Source organism: Beta vulgaris, chromosome 2 (assembly GCF_026745355.1).
Source record: "Beta vulgaris subsp. vulgaris cultivar EL10 chromosome 2, EL10.2, whole genome shotgun sequence".
Taxonomy (NCBI): domain Eukaryota; kingdom Viridiplantae; phylum Streptophyta; class Magnoliopsida; order Caryophyllales; family Amaranthaceae; genus Beta; species Beta vulgaris.
This window is the reverse complement of record NC_079203.1, coordinates 26900098-26919735: the sequence shown is the minus strand read 5'-3', so window position 1 is coordinate 26919735 and position 19638 is coordinate 26900098. Positions and strand designations below refer to the sequence as shown.

The following is a 19638-nucleotide window of genomic DNA, read 5'->3' as shown; positions in this document are numbered from 1 at the left end:
TCTTCCAACAATATTGGGACATTGTAGGCCCAAATATTTGTAAAGCAATGCATGATTTCTTTAAGTACGGCAGGTTACTAAGAAGTATCAATCATACTCTGATCACTTTAATCCCGAAAGTTAATCAACCTCAAAAGGCTAACCAATTTCGACCAATCAGTTTGTGTACTACCTTGTACAAAATCATTTCCAAAATCTTAGTTGCAAGACTTCGGCCCATTCTTACCAGAATTATTAGCCCTTTTCAAAATGCATTCACGCCAGGTAGACAAATACATGACAATGTACTCATCGTATAAGAAGTCCTAAATATCTTTAATAAATCAAAAGGCAAGATTGGTTGGTTTGCTCTCAAATTAGATATGGAAAAAGCATACGACCATCTAGAATGAGACATTATAAGTCATGCACTAAAAAGTTATAGTTTTCATCCGAAATGGATCACATGGATTATGCAATGTATCACATCTGTATCGTATTCCGTTGTAATTAACCAAGACACTACCTCTATCTTTAGGCCTACTCGGGGAATCAGACAAGGCGACCCACTGTCACCATACACTTTTATTATTTGTATGGATATACTCGGTAGACAATTACATTTTGCAGCACAAACCCCAAAGTTAGGAATCGGCATCAAATTAGCTCTAAATTCACAAACCATACCTGGGCTTTTCTTTGCAGATGATGGTCTTTTATTTTGCAAGTCTAAACCAGTATCAGCTCACCGCTTAAATTTTATATTAGATTCGTTCTGCCAAAGCTCTGGACAACTCTTTAATTTTCACAAGTCTGCAATTATTTTTTCTAAATAGGTTACAAATCAACGAAAATAATCTATTGCTAGTATATTTAACATGACTCCTAAAACCTTTTTAGGACGATATCTAGGAGTTATTTTCTCTAGTTATAAGCCACTTCCTAATGACTTCCACTCTTTAATACGAAAAGTCGATAGTAAAATTAATTCTTGGTATATCATTTTCTATCTAAGGTTGGGAAATCAATTCTTATACAAAGCCATCTTGAATCTACTCCAGCCTATCATATGGCCTGTACTAAGGTACAGGGAAAACATACTCTATGATTGATGCCATTAATAGTAATTTTTATTGGAAAACATCTTCCAATAAATCGGGAGTCCCGTTACTGGCTTGGTCAAAAATTTGTCGTCCTAAAAAATATGGGGGTCTGAACTTCCGGAAAATGGCTTATGTAAATAATGCATTTTTGGCAATGGCGAATATTAACTGACCAAAAGAATCTTTGGCCCACTCTTATGCGATAAAAATATCTGCAACATACTTCATTTTATAACTATAAATCTAAACCATCCGACTCTCATATATGGAAAGCCATTCTCCAAACTCATGAACTTTTGAGAAAGGGTATACGATGGAAAATTGGAACAGGTGAAAAGATCTATTTTTGGATGGATAATTGGTGTTCCCAACAAAACCTAATTGAAATTCTTAATCTAGATATAAGTAATATTGAAAATGTTGAGCTAACTGTTTATAGTGTTATATTGCCTTCCCGGGAATGGAATATCCCAATGCTACAACAATTAGTACCTACACATATTGTTCATAAAATTTTAGGTATCCCTATCCCCTCCCATGATATGCCGGATTCTCCATTCTGGGGTCTTACTAGCTCAGGTGAATTTACAATCAATTCAGCAACTTGGCTTGCGCATGGATTGAATTTAAAAGCTCATAGCCCTTGGCCATTCCATTGGATTTGAAAAATTGATATTGCCTCAAAATTTAGATTTTCTTATGGCAGATTCTGCATAATGGCCTCCCTGTAATGTCAAAATTAGTAACAAGACAAATAACAGATAACTCTCATTGTCCTATGTGTCATACAGGAACTGAAACCATAAGTCATCTTTTCTTTACATGCCCTATTACTAAAAAATATTGGAACTCTAATCATATAAGACAAAATATTTGGTCTACTATATCTACTAATATTGAACAATGTCTTGCCTCACTTCGTCACCGTTCTAAAGCTATTCGTTTGGTTAGCTATAGCCTTTAGAGCATATGGAAAGAACGAAATTCTATTGTTTTTGAAAGAAGTAATGTCAATATAGATCGTATATACTATAGAGCCTGGCATTTGCAACAGGAATGGACCGCTCGTTCATTGGTAGATATCTCTCACACTATCTTTTCCCTCCCACTGTGCAGGCCACCAACTAGGGTTTCTGTTTAATGGCTCCCCCACCGCAAGGATGTTGTAAACTTAATTTTGATGACTCTGTTGTTGGGATCTCCGCTTCGGCTGGTGTAATCATCCGTAACTTTGCCGGACAAGTATTAGCAGCCCAAACGTATCATTTTGGTCAAACTTCAGCTCTTGTAGCTGAGGCCTGGGGATTGCGCAATGGTCTTATTTTGGCACAAAATCTCAATATGCAGAACATTTATGTCGAAGGAGACAATTAGGTGGTAATTCACATTCTTCAAGGTCGATATTCATGTCCATGGAGCATTAACACTCTCATTAATGACATCCGGTAAAAAATTAGTCAAATGACTATTTGTTCCATAAATCACATTTTCCGCGAAGCCAATTGCATAGCAGACTATCTATCAAAAAAAGGTCACACTATTTCTGCTGCGGTAATGGACGTTGACACAGGAAATGATCCTACACTTGCCTATTTTGTAAACCTAGATTTGTTAGGTTACTCCCTTGAGAGAAGGGTGCCTTAACTTCTCCATTTGTACCAAAAAAAAAAAAGTTAGTGAACATAATCATTATTAATTATTTATCTTATTTCATAGTTTAGTATGGTGTACTTAAAAGATAAAATTATCAATAACTTTTTTTTTCCGATAGTGGAAAAAGTAATAGTGAAGTAATATACAAAAATTTATGAGAGATATAAAAAAATATCATATGTATAATAAATTTATTGTGTGCTCTGGATGAATAACAAATTTATTGTCAAACTAATTCACCTCATTTTATCCAAAATATATCAACTTTAAGTCAATTGGTCATTTTTACAAGTTAAAAGAGGTAACTGTTAAACAAAGTGTAACTTTTAATCTTACATGGGTCACTTTTACATTAATAAAATTGACGTATTTAAGGCAAAAGTTACTCCCATCTCACAATATTTTATTGTATATATGCGTTACTCAAGAACTTTATAAATAAAATATTCAATGAATATTTTTTAGTATATCTAATCAATAAAAAAAAACTTCCAGTACATTTTATCATGACATCAGCTACATCAGTCATTGAACACACGAGTCATAAATTGGTTTTAAAATATATTGTTATTACACGATATGATTATAAGAACTTTAAATCATGAATTAATATTCAATTTATGATTTTAGGAGAAATATCCTAAGATTTTAAGTTTATAAAACAAAATATTCCCGCACATTTCAATGTTTTTTTGTTTCATTCACGATTATAAGATTTTTAAAGTTTAAAATGTAGTAACAAAGGATATTTATACATCATGAAACATAATTTTGCATTTTATATTCTTTCAACCTTATATGCATGAATTATAATAATTATGATTTCAATAAATTTGGAACAAAAACAACTATTTAATAAACAAAAACAATTAACCTGCATTATGTACAGGTCAAAATCATATCTACATACAACTTTCCGTGCAATTTTACACGGGATAAAAGTTAGTTATTAAATAATAACTCATAAATGAGACTGTTCTAAGAATATAAATGGTGGGAATGGTAATGCATTATAGTGTAAATTTGTACTAGAAATCCAATGTCATTACCAATGGTAATGCTACTTAATAACAAGATATCCATTGTCTTCCTAAAATCTCATTACTATCCATTACCACTTGGGAAGGTGGTATTAGGTGGTAATGAAAATTTATAAAGGAAAAACCATGTTTTGTGACAAAGTTCCATTCCCATGGTTATGGACATGTGAAAATCTTTACAAATTTACACTAAATTTCATTACTATTACCACTATTTATCTTTATTATATAAGGGAAGGGGGAGCAATGGTGTCCTTTTTTGAAATGCCTATTTTGCCCCCCTTCCCATACTAAATTACAAATTCACTTACAAATCAAAGGGGGCTTTAAACAAAAATACCAAAAATATAATTATAACAATCACTCACAAGTCAACTAAAATCATAAAATTGCATAATTTACGTTATGCAAATCACTAAAATGAGAAAACTTTATAAAAACTTAAAAATTCACTTACAAACTACAACTTATGAAAAAATTGACTTGAAATCAAAGTGTCCACTTTCTTTACAATTTATGAAGTATTGTACTTAATTCAAAAATCAATTAAAAAATTATAATATTAGAAATCATAAATAAATTCAATAAAATTTCTATTTTGTTCATAGAATTTAACTTTGAAAAGTATAAAAAAAAAACAAAAAGAATGGTGAGAGACTTAAGTGACAGAAACTAAACCAATCAAATTTTGCAACTAAAAACAATTATACTTTGTATGTCTAATGTTCAAATTTTGAATTTTATGCCAAAGAAAATCGAGTTTCTGTTTCGAAAAAAAATTCAAGCACGCATCGCGTGCAAAAAATTCTAGTAACCACTAACCAAACGGCCGTTAAAGGTTGGATTATTAAAATCCAATATTTTCGAAAAAAATAAAAGGGAGTTGCTGTTCCTCCATTACCATAGAGTTGGGCGCACAGGTTAGAGAAAAACACAAAGAGAGGATCCGTCAAAAGAAAAAAAAGATCAGAAAAGCACAAACCCTATAACCATAGATTACAATTGACATTTCTCTTTACATTCATTCATTCCAATTTTCTGACAAATTTCACTCACAGTTCTTGATTTCTAGCTTCAAATTACCCTTTTCCCGAATTTGATGAGCTCACTGGTCTGCTAACAGAAAAGTAAAATTCAGATTTCGAATTATGTTTTGAGTTCTTTTTCCTAGTTATAAATTTCAATTTCTGTCGTTGATTTCATTTCCATTGTTTTTTTCCTTTTTATTGCTTGGATTGCCATTTTTAGCTTGCTGAAATTTAAGAGAAATTATTCATGTCCTCCGCTCAAGATCCATTTTACATCGTAAAAGAGGAGATCCAGGAATCTGTGAGTTTACTGCATCAAGTGATTGTTTCTTTTGTCCAATTTTTATTTCGTCATAAAAATTAATTTGTTGCACTATTTGTATCTGATTTAATATGGGTATATAAGTATATTGATCTATGGACTGTAAGAATCTTGGAATTACTCTGCTTCTTCTTGCTTATGTGGTGGTATATGGTTTTGTAGATTGATAAGCTATTATCTAGCTTTCGTCAATGGGAACATGCTGTTTATGGCACTGCAGAACAAGCACGCCTCACCGAAGAGTTGCGTACCGGCTGTGGGAGCATTGAGTGGCAGGTATTTATATGAATACTGTTGCCCCCTCTTGTTTTTTTATAGTTTGTGAAGACTAATCTATTTGCGTTTTAGTATTAAGTTGGTACTGTCAAGATCATTATCTATGTGGGTTTGCTATGTTTCGAGCATAGTTGGCGAAATTGGATTTCTTTGTGCAGTTGTTAATGAGAACCACCTGTAAAGCAAATCATATGTTCCCTGTTGTTGAGGAGTCTAGCTAATTAGCTATACGATTTTTTTAGTACAACATAAATGGGAAATAAGGCAGCATAATGTTGCTGGGCATTCCTAGTTAGCATTGCAAGCTGAAATAGTAAGCTTTTGGTGTCTAGGGATCGTGGCAAAAAAATTGACAAAGCTTAGAACATGACTGATTTTATCCCATATTCAGATATTTTGCTGGGCATTAGTAAAACTGGGAAATAAGGCAGCATAATATTGAAGATTGAATCTTTTTGATGGAGATTGGAGAAGGTTATGCCTTATGAGAGTTATGGAGATTGGAGTAGGGAGAATGAATACAACTTCATGGTGTTTCGGTAAATGAGTTCATTTCTGCTCACCTTGTGTAGATGATATGAAAGGAACTGATGTCTTAACGATACTTCAGTGCGAATTAGTTTAGATTTTAAGACATGAAATCGCAATGAATTTGGTTGGGATTGCTGAGTTTTTTCTGCACATGTGTACTATAACACGTCTTATCCGTGCCTACGTGAACTTTTGATATCTGAAAATTCTATTATTGAATGTATTTTCCTTTTCTTTCCCTTTGCAAAGAATATTAAAGTTTTATGGTGGATTGGTTTTTCCCTGACCTTGGACCTTCATCCTGCGAAGCTGTTAAGAAATCAGCACGTGGTTCTTTGATCTTCAATTACTCCCTGTAGTGCTAGATTCTTTCTATTGTGATTTAATCTTGTTGTAATCAACTGCCTACTTGTCTCATTGAATATCCCTCGTTTCAATTTGCTGACATGCTAGATTTCTGATTGGGTTTTATATGTGCTATGCTACTGGCTGAGAACTCTGTCATGTAAGAAGCCATCCAGTGTTTGTTCCAGTTCACCTTCTTGTTGTTCCCTTTCCTGGTCCCTATGAATAATCGTGCACAGGACTAAAAGTTTATTTCGGATAGGAAGGTTGAGGAGCTAGACAAAGCAGTTTCTGTGGCTGCAAAAGATCCTGCCTATTATGGCATTGATGAGGTTGAGCTTGAGAAGCGTCGCAGATGGACCAGAACAGCACGTGATCAGGTACTATTTAGGCTGCTTTTTGGCTTCTAGTACGAAATAAAGTTGTCTGTAAGTCTATGTAAACTGTGTATGGTTGTTTCGGAATTTTTGTTCTCTTTATCTGCACCACAATTTCGGGACTTTTTCCCCAATTTAGGCATTTTCCTGATGGGTTTTACTGTCGTTTCATATTATTGTTAAGCAACATTTTGTAAGCCTAGAGAGGACTTTGCTGCTTATTAAAAGAAAAGGACGCGAGTGAGATATCTTCTAAGTTAGATTGTATTTTCGTTTGTGTATTTTAGTTACTGTTTAAAAATGCAATTAGGTTCAGACCATGGAGATGAAAGAAGGATACTAGAGACATAAGGAGGATTTTTTTGATTCACCCAAGCTGCTGGATTGTTTCTTAGGTGGGTACTATGAAGAAAAAAGTATCAGCAGGAAAGGAGCTCAGCTACCATGACTCCCACCTGGAACTCATGAGGCTTCCAATGGAGCACCCACATCAGACAGAAAGGTCCAACCAATACGGGCACCACAACGATGACTTCATATCATCAGAGTCAGACAGACAATTGCTTCTAATAAAGTAATGCCCTTTATTTCTTTAAAAATACTTATATTATCACCTGTGTTTTTTCGGCTTGTTTTCTTTGAAGATGTTTTCACTTCTGTATCGTTTGTTTTTCTCCATCATGATGCATGACACTTGTTTTCCTTATTTGGTCTGTAAGATTATTCCTTTGTTAGTGTTCATGTGAGTTAAACCAAATTATATATCCTCCACAATATTTTTAAGCCGGAAATATCTTATTAGCCTAATGGCTGATACACTTGATTGTGATTGAGAGGTCCAGACTTGGTTTCGGATTAGGCTCACCAGCTAGGTGAAGCATACATATCGTATCTAGTAGCCACCGTGTATTTATGTGCCACATTTTATTTCAAACATACTACTATGCTATATGCTCCTTCCGTATATTTTTAGTTGCACCATTTCACTTTTGGGTACTATTCGTCAACCAATTTTCACTATATTCTCTCACCATTGTATATATAAAAAAAATCCCCAAGTAGGATCTCATGCGAGGATTCCAAATGCCAGTTTTTTTGTAATTTTTATATATATGCTGCTATAAACTGGCCAGAAAAGCTAGGAAATAGATTAAATGACAGAATAAGCAAGCAATAAGATATATTGTATTAAGATCAGGAAAATCCAACACAATTCTCACATTCGAGAGGTGAGATCTCTTCCAAGGGGTCAATTTTCTCTTCTAATTGCTCAATATCTCTCCTAATGACCTCAGCTCCCTAGTTATTATAAAACTTCACAAATCACCTTTCCAGCTGTCACACAGTGGATTTGACTTAGAATCTACTAAGGAATAATAAAAAATAACAGGATGTCAGGACTGCATGGTAAAAGACTATTGCCCTCATGTTGGTTGTTCATTCCCCTTTCTCCCTTGCTTCTTCCTTCTGTTGTAAGTTACCAGGATAGGATTAGTATTAGGCTGATTCATAGCATTACCCCCTTCCAAACTCTCACCTTGTCCTTAAGGTGGAAGGTAGGGAATCTGTGATTGAGAGCAAAGAAGTCCTCCCAGGTGGCTTCATAGTCAGGAAGGTTGCCCCACTTGATCATCACTTCTATGGAGGTGTGTGAGCCCTTGGTCACCTGTCTGACCCCCAATGCAGCTTCAGGTTTGTCTTCAATGATGAGATAGATGTGAGTGGCATTATGAGTTTTCAAAGCCTTCTTGAGCTAGGGGTGAACTTTGGCATGAGGGGTAAGATTCAATTGGTATGCCACCTTTCGCACTTTCTTGGTTACTTGGAAAGGGCCATAGTTGTGGCAGCCAGTTTCTTAAACCAGAGATTGTTGCTTGTAGGGTTTCAGACTCTCAGCTTCAAATAAACCATATCGCCAACTTCATAGTGCACATATCTCCTTTCCCCATCTTCTTGGAGCTTTTATATTGTTCTGTGATTTGTGCATATGGAATTCCAGATCATCGAGGATGGCATTCCCCTCTAACAGTTGGTCTTTCAATGATGAGGCAGCTGTGGTTCCCCGTTCAAACCTGGATCCCTGCCATTCAAGGCTTTGAGGGGTGAGCAGTTGGTGGAGGCATGTGTGGCAGTGTTGTAACTGTATGCTGCTGAGGAGCTAATGTGCCCAAGTTTTTGGTTGCCAATGATAGAACACCTTAGGTAGCCTTCAGGCCATTTGTTTACCACCTCTTTTTACCCATCAGATTGTGGGTGATAGGCTGTGCTGCTATTCAGATGAGTCCCTTGTAATGCAACTTTGACAACTCCTTCCAGAACAGACTAAGGAAGATCCTATCTGTGTCAGAGACAATGGAAGAGGGGAATCCATGAAGCCTTACCATCTCTCTATTGAAGATGTAAGCTACAATTTTTTTTTTTTGAGGGGAAAGATGTGAGCTACAATAGTAGTTGTGAAAGGGTGTTTGAGAGATAAAATATGGCAGTAGTTAGTTAATCTGTCAACTACTTTTAGTACAATATCAACTCCATGAGATATAGGAAGACCTACAAAATCCATGGAGATATCTTGCCATACTTGTGTTGGAACTGGCAGGGGTTTATAGGTGGCCTACTAATTTAAGGGAAGAAGCCCTCTAGTACTGAAGGGCAGGTAAGAATATAGGTGGTTATCTTTTTCCTCATGCATGGCCAATACCACTCATTAGACACTCTTTGGTAGGTTTTGAAATCTACCAAGTGACCACTCGAAGTGTTATGATACTCCTTGAGAATAGATTGTCTAAGGGATAAGGCTAGACTGGCTAAGCAACACTATGCACCCTTTTTACCAAGTACTCCTTGATCCACTGTGAACTCTTTTGGAAGGTCCTTTCCTTTCTCCCAATCTCGCATCATTACTTAGATGAAGGTGTATGAGGATACTTGATGTTGTATATTAGACCATGAGGTAGAGTGGGGGTGAAATGAGTGCACCACACTCTATGTGGCTAGCTAATTGGCTGGAAAGGGCATCGACTACCCTATTGGAGGGTATTGGCTTGTACTTAATATCAAAGTCATAGCCCAAAAGCTTGCTCATCCACCTTTGACAATGAGTGATACAAAGATGACTTGACTAACTACTACTATTTTTGTGTTTACAAGACAATAATGAAACAAACTAAAAGGATAAGCTCCCAAATCGCAGTTTGGAGAGGTTCTCTTTAAGTCGCAGTTCAAGATTGCCACACAATATCGGAGTCTCATGCACCTAAAGTTGTTAGAATTAACAACTCTTGAAACAAGCTCAAAGCTTACTTTCTATTTCAACAATTACACGCACACACACTACAAATAATTAACCTAGGGGGTATTTATAGAGGTCCTAATCCTCCTCAATTAATAAACAAACCAAAGAAATACAAGGGAAATCAAAATAGGACTCTTGTAAGTTGCATATCAGCACACCTTCACCATTTCAGCTCTACTTTTGATTGGCTCATCATTTGGCCACGATGCCAATTGGAGGTGCTTCTAGAGTTGAAGAGTTTTCCAACGAATGGTCACACGATTTAATTGGACACGCAGGAGACAACTGCCATTAAGCTAACAAAATCTAGGTTACAAGCAACCTATCCTATGCCAAAACCGCAAAACTTAAAACTGAAATTACTTAACTCTCTAATTCTAATTTCTCTAACTTAAACAACCTTAATTAATCTAAATAAGAAGGTTTACAAGACACTTAACATACTAATTGAATACAACTCAATATAATACAAAACAAACAAGAAATAGAAGAAGAGATGTGAAATCATTTTGTAGCATTCTCTCCTTCTTGAAGAGAACTTGCCCTCAAGTTCCATCAAAGCATGGAACCAAGTCACTCACTCCGAGTGTAGCACATAGTCCATTGTTCAGAAGGACTTTATAGGTTTCATAACCTATTTTTTTAACTATCCGTCATCAATTGGCTCTTCATCTTTATGATTGACATGAAGCTTTTGAGCTTCTAAAGATAACCATACATAGTCTTCTTCATCTAGCTGATTGTTGTGGCATGTGTATAACAACTTCTTATGCCTCTCTTTCTTGTTCAAAGGCACTTCTAACACTTCTTCCTTGCATGAACTTTGGCAAACATGAAGATTAGTTTTAACATTTGTTTCTGGTGAGGTTTGATATGTCTTTTAGAGGTAATAATCCAATATGCTCATCTCCAATAAGAATTGAATAGATTTTTTCTCATCCATGGTGAATTATATGACAATCTGATTGTCATGGTCTTCCAAGCAACAAAGAGTCAAAGAGCATGCTATCATAGGCACAACATCACACCAAAGTTGTTCCTTATACCCTTCAATCTGAGAAGATACAAGTACTTGTTTCTTCACCTAAACTTCTCCATTATCACTTAACCAACTTGATTTTTGGGGTTTAGGATGTTCTTGTACTTTCAGCTTAAGTGAATCTACTAAACTTTGAGCAACAACATTAGTACATGAACCACTATCAATGATGAGAGAAAAGGTTTTACCATTAATCAAACGAGTTTGAAAAGATTTTTCCTTTGCTCATGCTCCTGATTTTCTTATGGCACTGGAAAAAAAAGAAGTTTTTCTTAGCACCATAGTATGTCTTTCCTCTTGAGGCTCACCATAGGAGTAGATGTCCAAAACTCCGAATCTGCTTTATCATGAATTGGAGTCTTTTTTGGTTTGTCTTCTTCCTCTGCGTCACTTATTCCTTCATTTATCCTCTTAGTCATGAACAATTAATGTTCCTCCATAGTTATAACTTATAAGTATCTGGACATTGTTTGACAATATACCCTTGACCTTGGCACTTAAAACATGTTCTAGCTTTCATTGCTTGGGAGTAACAATGGTATGAGTTGCTCTTTTTCCACTACACCTTCTGATGCTCTTCCCCTTAACTTCTTTTTGTTGCCTTTCCACATTAGAAGCTAATGAACATAATTCATCAAAAGAAAAAGAATAATATTGTTGCAACTCAACATGGTTAGCAATAGGGGTAGATAAACCAAACAGAAACTTGACCATCTTTTGCTCTTCCTCATCCTTACAATCACAAGCCATATATGTTGCTCCACAATAAGATGATTTTGTTGCAAAGAGTGCAATTTCACATACAAATCTTGCTTATAAGTTCGTAGAACAAAACGTTTTCTCATCTTATCTTTAAGTTCATTGCAAGTAGCTAATTGAACTTTATGCTCTCTTAAACGTTTAGGTTGCAAACTATCCAACCATAAAGATGCGTACTTAGATAAATTAAGAGTAGCATAAGAGAAATGCTTACTATCATCCAAGTTTTTGTCTTGGAAAAGACGTTCCATCCTCTTCCCAATCTAGGTAGATTTCAGGATCAAGTGTGATCAATTCTGGAAGATGTCTTAGTTTCATTACTACTTCTTTCCTTCGAACACCAATTGACGTGACAAAAGCTTCACCAGTTGTTTTCTCCTTCATCTTACGGATGTCTCCATATAAGCAGTTAAGTGGTGCCACAATCTTGACATTCTCCTCCATAAGTGATACTATTTGCTCTGCAAGTAGGTTACAACATTCTCCATTTTAAGCAAAGAAAGAAGGTTTAATGGTTCATGTGCAGTAAACTAGCTAAGAAATGATCGGTTTCTTTGTGGCTACAACCTAAGCTCTAATACCAAGTGATACGGAATTGACTTGACTAACTACTACGCTTTTTGGTTTTTGTGTTTATGAGACAATAATGAAACAGAATAAAAGGATAAGGCTCCCAAATCGCAGTTTAGAGAGGTTCTCTTGAAGTCGCAGTTCAAGTTGTCCACAGAAGATCGCAGTCTCATGCACTTAGAGTTAATAACTCTTAAATCAAACTGAAAGCTTACTTTCTATTTCAACAACACACACACTACGAATGAACACTGAAAGGGGTATTTGTAGACTTCCTAAACCTCCTCAACTTATAGAAAAACCAAAGAAATACAAGGGAAATCAAAACATAGGATTCTTTGTAAGTTGCACACTTGCACACCTTTACCATTTTGGCTATCTCTTTTGATTTGGCTCATCATTTGGCCATGAAGCCAATTGGAGGTTCTTCTAGACTTGAAGAGCTTTCCAACGAGTGCTCACACGATGTAGACCAGAAATGATGCCCAGAAGCCTTGAAAATTGCGCACGAAACCGCTAGCTATGGCGGTGTTGCTTGCTAGCTTTTCCTCCTTCACTGGGTAACCTCTGCTTAAGCACATAGGTGGATTCCTACATTTAGCTGCTTGCTTATATAATTTTTGGCCCTGATTACAACCATCAACCCTAACAAAATCTAGGTTACAAGCAACCTATGCTAAAACCGAAAAATTGAAAACATAAATTAAGTAAACTCTCTAATTATAACCTCTAATTATAACCTCTCTAACCTCGATTAAATAACCTTGATGAACCTAAATAAGGAGGTTTACAAGATACCTAACATTCTAATTGAATACAACTCAATATAATATAAAACAAACAAGAAATAGAAGAACAAATGCGAAACCTTTTTGCATCAATGAGTGCCTACCTCTTTATGTTGCATTAGGTACCTTAAATTATGCGGAGTGGATCACAAAGTGCCTCCCCAAGAGGTAGTGCTTCCACTTCTGCACAACTAACACCATTGCCATCAACTATTTTTCATAAATGGGTTTTTCTTTGGGCCCGTGTCCCTAAAAGTTTGATATAGTAAGCTATAGGATGTAGATGGATTATACCTGCTAGGATCATTTTCTTCATGAGTTTGTTAATCTTATTTTCTCATTCTTCTGAAATTGGGGATACCTATATGGCCTGACACCCATGTAACAAAACCTTTCTCTAGCCAAAAGTCCCATTTTTTCTCAAATTGGAGTGGATCCAATTCGTTGCCAAATGAGGAATCTACCTTTCTTCTCATGAATCGGAATTCTTTGCCGAAGAAATACTATGCAAAAAAAAGAAGAAAACTTAGTCTTATTGCGTGCAAGAAAACACAAATAAGCCATTAGCTACAAGTGAATTTACAAGATCAAGCATAGCATAAAACACTACAAGTGAATTTACAAGATCAAGCATAGCATAAAACACCGCAAGTGAATTTACAAGATACAAGCATAAAACAGATTACTGGGTTAGTGCCTTGCTTCAAGGTGATGGAGTGCTAACATGTCAAAAACGATAACATAGGTGTTTACGAACTCCTACATAGCCCGAGGTAAACTCTCCTTTTTCCTTATAGTCCTGAACATGGATTTTAGAGAAATACCAGAGTGCCCATGGTGGATCTTCTTTTAGGGTGATGGCCTCAAATCTCACTTGGAATTTGAGGGTTTAGGTCTCCTAATCGGTTATCGTGGTACCCGTTTTTTCTAGCCATTGAGTGCCTAATATTAGTTCTGAATTACCTAATGGGAGAGGAAGAAAATCCTCCAACACATCCATCCCTTGTGAATGAAGCCATAACTTCTTGCACTCTGCTTCCCCTTGCATTGTTTCTCCGATCCCCAATGACACCCCAAAGGCTTTGGTAGGAGTAATTGGGATGTGCTTAGTGGACACGAAATTATGTGTGGCTCGTGGATCATTTATCACAATTAGTTCTCCATTAATACTCCTTCTAAGTTTCAAAGTTTTGGACTAGTAATGCCCATTATTGAGTTTAGAAAAACCTTAGTGTGGACCGCTTCTTCTATTGGGTTTAGAGGGGTGTTTAAAACCTCAATGGGCTCACAGACTCACAATCAGGGGTTTCTTCTTCTTGGGTCAAGAAGACACTCATTTTCTTTCTCCTGTAACAATGGCCATTGTCTATTTTTCGTCACATTTGAAGCGCAAACCTTTTTCTCTTCGAAGTTGATACTCCTTATCATTTAGCTGTCTAACCTCACCCATAGGTCGGGCCACATAAAAAAAAGAGTTAGATTCTATGGATTGAAGGGAGCTCATTTGTGGGTTAGGGTTTGGGTATTTTTGGGGTTGGGGGTTTGTATGTGTTTAGGTGAAATATGTTGGATTTGGGCGGACCCCGATTTGATGTGGATCCAAATATGGAAAAGATACGGGACTCTGGTTAATATTAGGCCCAAGCTTATCTTTGAGGCAAGGTCAACGACTTGATCTAAGGTTGGTTGGGCCCAAAACCCCAGTTCAGACTTGATCTTATCAGCCAAATAATGAAGAGGCACTTAGCAATTTATTTTGGAACATTCCCGAAAGGAGCCAGTAGCTTAATAAACTTATGGCAGTACCCATCCACCCCCACACTCCCTGTTCGCGGATAAAGCCGTTGAACTTAGATCAGAATTGTTGAAGTAGGCACTTCAACTCCTCCCACCTCCTAATCGGATGCCGGTGGTTCTTCTATTGATTCAAAAGACTACGTCGAGGGCCACCACTGCCACCTCGTTTTTATCCTTGTTCAACCGGCATAACTTGAAAAATCTCTATGTTCGATGATCCACCCGTCCGGGTTTTTGACCGTTGAAAGTGGGCATGTCTAACTTCTTAAATCTCCAACCTGAGCTCCATTGCGAACATTCTCAAAAGTGAACTCTGCGCCATCCCCGAAAGCTACCTCCTTAGCCCAGTTGGACCTAACCTGTGCTTCAAACTTAGCCAAGTCAGCCCGGATTGTCGCGATCATCGCTTCTTGAGTTTCGTGAGATCAGTCTGTCCTTCCCTCTGAGCGAGTGGAGTTTTGACCTAAGTCATTTGTGAAGCGTTGGTTCATGCCCTCCACCTTCTTGGTCAACAGATTCATGGCTAGCTGCATCGGTTCTTTACCCTCTGCACTGCTCTTGGCAGCTCCTCGGGAAGGCCAACCTGGATTGCAGTCAGTTGCTGCTCCAGTTGGTTGATCGTTAGGGCGTTTTGTCTCGCTCCCACCTTTGTCACCTCAGAAAGAAAATCAGAAATGGATAAGGGTGTTTACCTCGCTTTGATACCAGATTTGCAATGAACTGGCCAAGAAAAGCTAGGAAATAATGATTAAATGACAGAATAAGAAAGCTATAAGATAGATTGTTTTAAGATCAGGAAAATCCAACACAATTCTCACATTCGAATGGTGAGATCTATCCCAGAGATCACTTTTCTCTTGTAATTTCTCAATACCTCCCCTAATGGCCTCAGCGGCTGCCTATTTATTACAAAACTCCACAACTCACTGCTATCCAGCTGTCACACAGTGGACTTGACAGAGAATCTACTTAGGAATAATTAGAAATAACAGAATGTCAGGACTGCATGATAAAAGATTTTATTGCCCTCATGTTGGCTGTTCGTTCCCCTTTTGCCCTTGTTCCTTCTCTTGTAAGTTATCAGAATACGAACAGTATTAAGATGATTCATTGCATACGCAATTAGAGATGTTAATGTACAAAGAAGCGTGTTGGAGTACGTGAAAAAGCAAATGGTTCAACTAAAAAATATAGAGGAAGTATAAACAATCATCCAGTTTGTCACTTTTGAGGATGCACTCATCTAACCAGTCATGAAAGTGGACGTGAACTGATGCTTGCTTCCTACTTGTTATTCAGTTAACTCGCAGGTTGGGCTCTCTTTTTGGTCGATGAAAGAAAGTTCAAGGGTCTTATTGTCATTGATTTAGCTGACTTTTACGTCTGTATACTTCTACGCATGTATAAATTGAGTAAAATAGGGCAGAGGTATGCAGCATTTACTGCCCGCTTCTTCTAAGAAGGATAGCAGCTATGCATCTACTATGTCTCTTTCTCTGTCTTACCTCCTTTTCTTTGGGTATGATTTTGTGAGGAGAGAAGCAAGGAGAGTAAGAAACTTTTGGAAAGAATTGGGGGGGGGGGGGGGGGGAGGGGAGAAGCATGGAGAAGGTAAGAGAGGAAGCGATAATGGTGATGCTTACCTGTAATTATCGAGTACGCTTGATTTGGAGGTAGTGCTATAACGGGCACAATGAAAACAAAATAGAGAGAAGGAAAATAGTAGTGATAATGCTAGTAGGGTCAAGGGTGGGGGTGCGAAGGGGGATATAGCCCGTTTAGGGGGTGATGCATTACACTAGAGAAAAAAGGGGCACATTAAAAATATAATAAAGATAGTGGTGGAGGGAAGGGCGATATAGCCCTCATTTTGGGGGTAATACAATTACCCTAGGGGTTGGTGGGTAACTATTGTGGTATACTGGTAGTGCCCCCAAAATGAAAGGGTTTTAGTCTCATTCTTCCTTACACAATCACCTTCTCATCCCATCTATAGACTATAACCACCTCCATTCACTTTTGTATGTTTTTTTCAATTGCCCTTAGGTTCATGCTTCTCCTTCTCAAAAGCAGGCTGCCAGGGCCTTTCTAACTCACCATGGTTCTTAAATTTTGTGTACTTTAGTTTCATCGAGCTTGTTTCCTCCTAAGTCAATTAGAATGTGTCAAAGCCATATGTTTAGTTAGTCGTAGTCGTTGTTTTCTGAGTTTAGAAGAGGGGATAAAGACTGGTGTACATGACATGAATGATCTTATTGTGAAACTAAAAACAGATCTGTGTCATTAACGTTTACTCACTCAAGGAGCATCTTGGCATTCCGTTAACCGTCACTTTTGGAAAGCCTTGTAATTTTTTATGAATGTTTGTGTATATAATACAGTAGTTGAGCATGTTTTAGGAGAATTATTATTATTATTATTTTTCTTGTACCAGAGAGCATGGTGTTATAGCAACTAATCTGAACGAAAGGTTCAATATTCCCAATTTATCCCTTATGCCCACTTCTTTTTGATTAATGATGTACGTAGCCGGAGTCGTAGTCAAGTAATTGCTTCATTTTTTATGTTAATTGACTCAGCCTAACCTATATTTACGCTTACAGGCAACAAGATGAAGAGCTTGATGAACTGAGTGCCAGTGTTCAGAGAATTGGAAATGTTGGGCTTACCATCCACGATGAATTACTTGCACATGTTAGTACATTTCCTAGTGTGAACTTGGAGTAAACAAGATTGTTAAACCATTTTAAGATAATATGGTTCATTATATTCTGTTGTGTCCAATTCGGAGCTTAGTCTTTTTCCGTACATTTAAGGTTCATGTTCTGATCTCTATTGTGCAAACTCGGCCATAATATTGCTTTCTTTTGTTGCCGCAGGAAAAAATAATCGACGAATTGGGTGTTGAAATGGACACCACCTCAAATCGGCTGGATTTTCTTCAGGTATTTCCACTTCAGATATATATGTCGTTATGATTCTTGGCATATATTAGGTACTCGAAACAAACATCTAATAAATCTCTCTGTGCTTCTACAATACTTTTGGTTGCAGAAAAAGGTCTCAATTGTTATGAAAAAGGCAGGAGCGAAGGGCCAAATAATGATGATACTGTTCTTGGTGGTTCTGTTTATAGTACTCTTCATCCTTGTTTTCTTTACTTAGAAATAGGATTTTTTTTGTGGTTTCATAATGCTTGCTGGTCTGCAGATACTTGGCACTTTGTAAGTGGACAAAAAAGAGAAAAGACACTGCTATACTTCATTTTAGTCTTCGTTTTGTGTAAAGTGCACCACATTATTTGAACAATGAATCGATGTTAATTGTAACTTTCTCCGTGGTACTTCTCAGAATTTGTTTCCTTACTATTATTTTCTTATTGTTTATGGCCTCTGTATCTTGTGCACCAACGAAGTATGGTTTATGTCATCTTTGGAAAGGTTCACGGTATGTTGATTTTACAGAAAAGTGACATTGGCCTTGTTTGGTTGTATATGAGAAGTCATACTTCCTAGGAAGTTATTTTTGCCATGTATTTAAAATTCCTAGGAAGTGTAAAATTGTGTTTGGTTGGTAATGGGAAGTAGAACTTCCTATGGGAAGCTCTACTTACCTAGGGGGACCTAGGTAAGTAACTTCCTTCATTTTGGAGGAAGTAGAACTTCCTAGGAAGTGCAAATTCCCATGATTTTGCCAACCAAATAACTTCATATACTTCTACTTCCTAGGAATTTGCACTTCTCATGATTTGTTTTGTCAACCAAACAAGGCCTTATTTTTTGAGATTCCTATTTCAGTTTTCTTTTTCTTCTTTTTCGAAGGGTTCCTATGTGGCTATGTCAGCTTTTAGTGTTGTGTATGTCGATCTAATTCTCTCTTGTTGTACATTGGAAACAAAACCTTGTTGCTTTTATGAAAACATATTTCTCTTTGTTGTTTTGCAATTTTTTTTTTTTTTTGGCAATTCAAAATTGTTATTGACAACCAAAAAAAGAGAGTACAAGGATAACACTCAAGCCCAGGCTACAAACAGCCAAGAGGCCAACAAAGAGAGACTCACACCCAAACAGGGTTCAAACACTAGCAATATTCTCTCTTCCTTAGTACAATTACAAGCAGATCTAAGCAATTACAAGTATTAATATCCCCTTTGTTCTTATTCTAGGTCATTTTGTGGCACCTAAAATGTCACTTAGGCTCTGTTTAGTAAGGTGAAATGTTTTTCCTAAATATGAGTTTTTTTTTTTTTTTTCATATTCTCGTTGTTTCGTTTGACAAGGGGTGTAAATAAGTTTTTAATCAAGGAGAAATAGCTTTTATATAGGTAAAAATTATTTTTCTTTCTAAAAAAAGAAAATATATTTTCATCCCTTCTCCATAGCAACCTTTTACTCCTCTTATCCATCCTCTTTGTTCCTTTTCCATATCTTTTTTTTTTTTACATTCAACAAGGAAAATTAGCTTTGTAAGTGAGTTTTTCATTATGAAATATTTTACATGAAAAATCATTTATATTTACATTGAAAATGTTTTACATCCAACCAAACGAAACTTAAAAAGTATGATAGGATAATGACAAGTCTTTTCATGATCTTTTCTTGCTGAATAACGCAAAATATCACCAAACGTCATCACTAGTCAATTACATGAAAGTTAAATCTTCATCCAATTCCCGTGTATCCATTTTGATATATCAGTATGTACCGATCCGAAACATACTTTTTATAATTGAAGTGACA

General features: G+C 36.6%; 1 protein-coding gene across 2 annotated transcripts; it reads left to right on the top strand.

Moving 5' to 3' along the window:
• Nucleotides 1-4660: 4660 nt before the first annotated feature.
• Nucleotides 4661-18285, top strand: LOC104906135 (syntaxin-61). 2 transcript variants are annotated; one of them, XM_019252318.2, is made up of 8 exons: nt 4661-4902; nt 5024-5104; nt 5288-5401; nt 6540-6657; nt 7050-7228; nt 17503-17593; nt 17779-17844; nt 17954-18285. In XM_019252318.2, the coding sequence occupies exons 3-8, from the start codon at nt 5325-5327 to the stop codon at nt 18062-18064; spliced, it is 642 nt and encodes a 213-aa protein (XP_019107863.1). In that variant the 5' UTR covers nt 4661-4902; nt 5024-5104; nt 5288-5324; the 3' UTR covers nt 18065-18285. The 2 variants fall into 2 exon arrangements, with proteins under 2 accessions (XP_019107863.1, XP_010693150.1); XM_010694848.4 differs by having other exon boundaries at nt 4662-4902; nt 6544-6657.
• Nucleotides 18286-19638: the final 1353 nt, after the last annotated feature.

Bases quoted from the DNA above. Each gene is read 5' to 3' on its own strand.
- LOC104906135 (XM_010694848.4), top strand. From the start codon at position 5,051: ATGTCCTCCGCTCAAGATCCATTTTACATCGTAAAAGAGGAGATCCAG. The intron at 5,105-5,287 runs GTGAGTTTACTG...ATGGTTTTGTAG, and splicing joins AAGAGGAGATCCAGGAATCT to ATTGATAAGCTATTATCTAG. The intron at 5,402-6,543 runs GTATTTATATGA...TCGGATAGGAAG, and splicing joins GTGGGAGCATTGAGTGGCAG to GTTGAGGAGCTAGACAAAGC.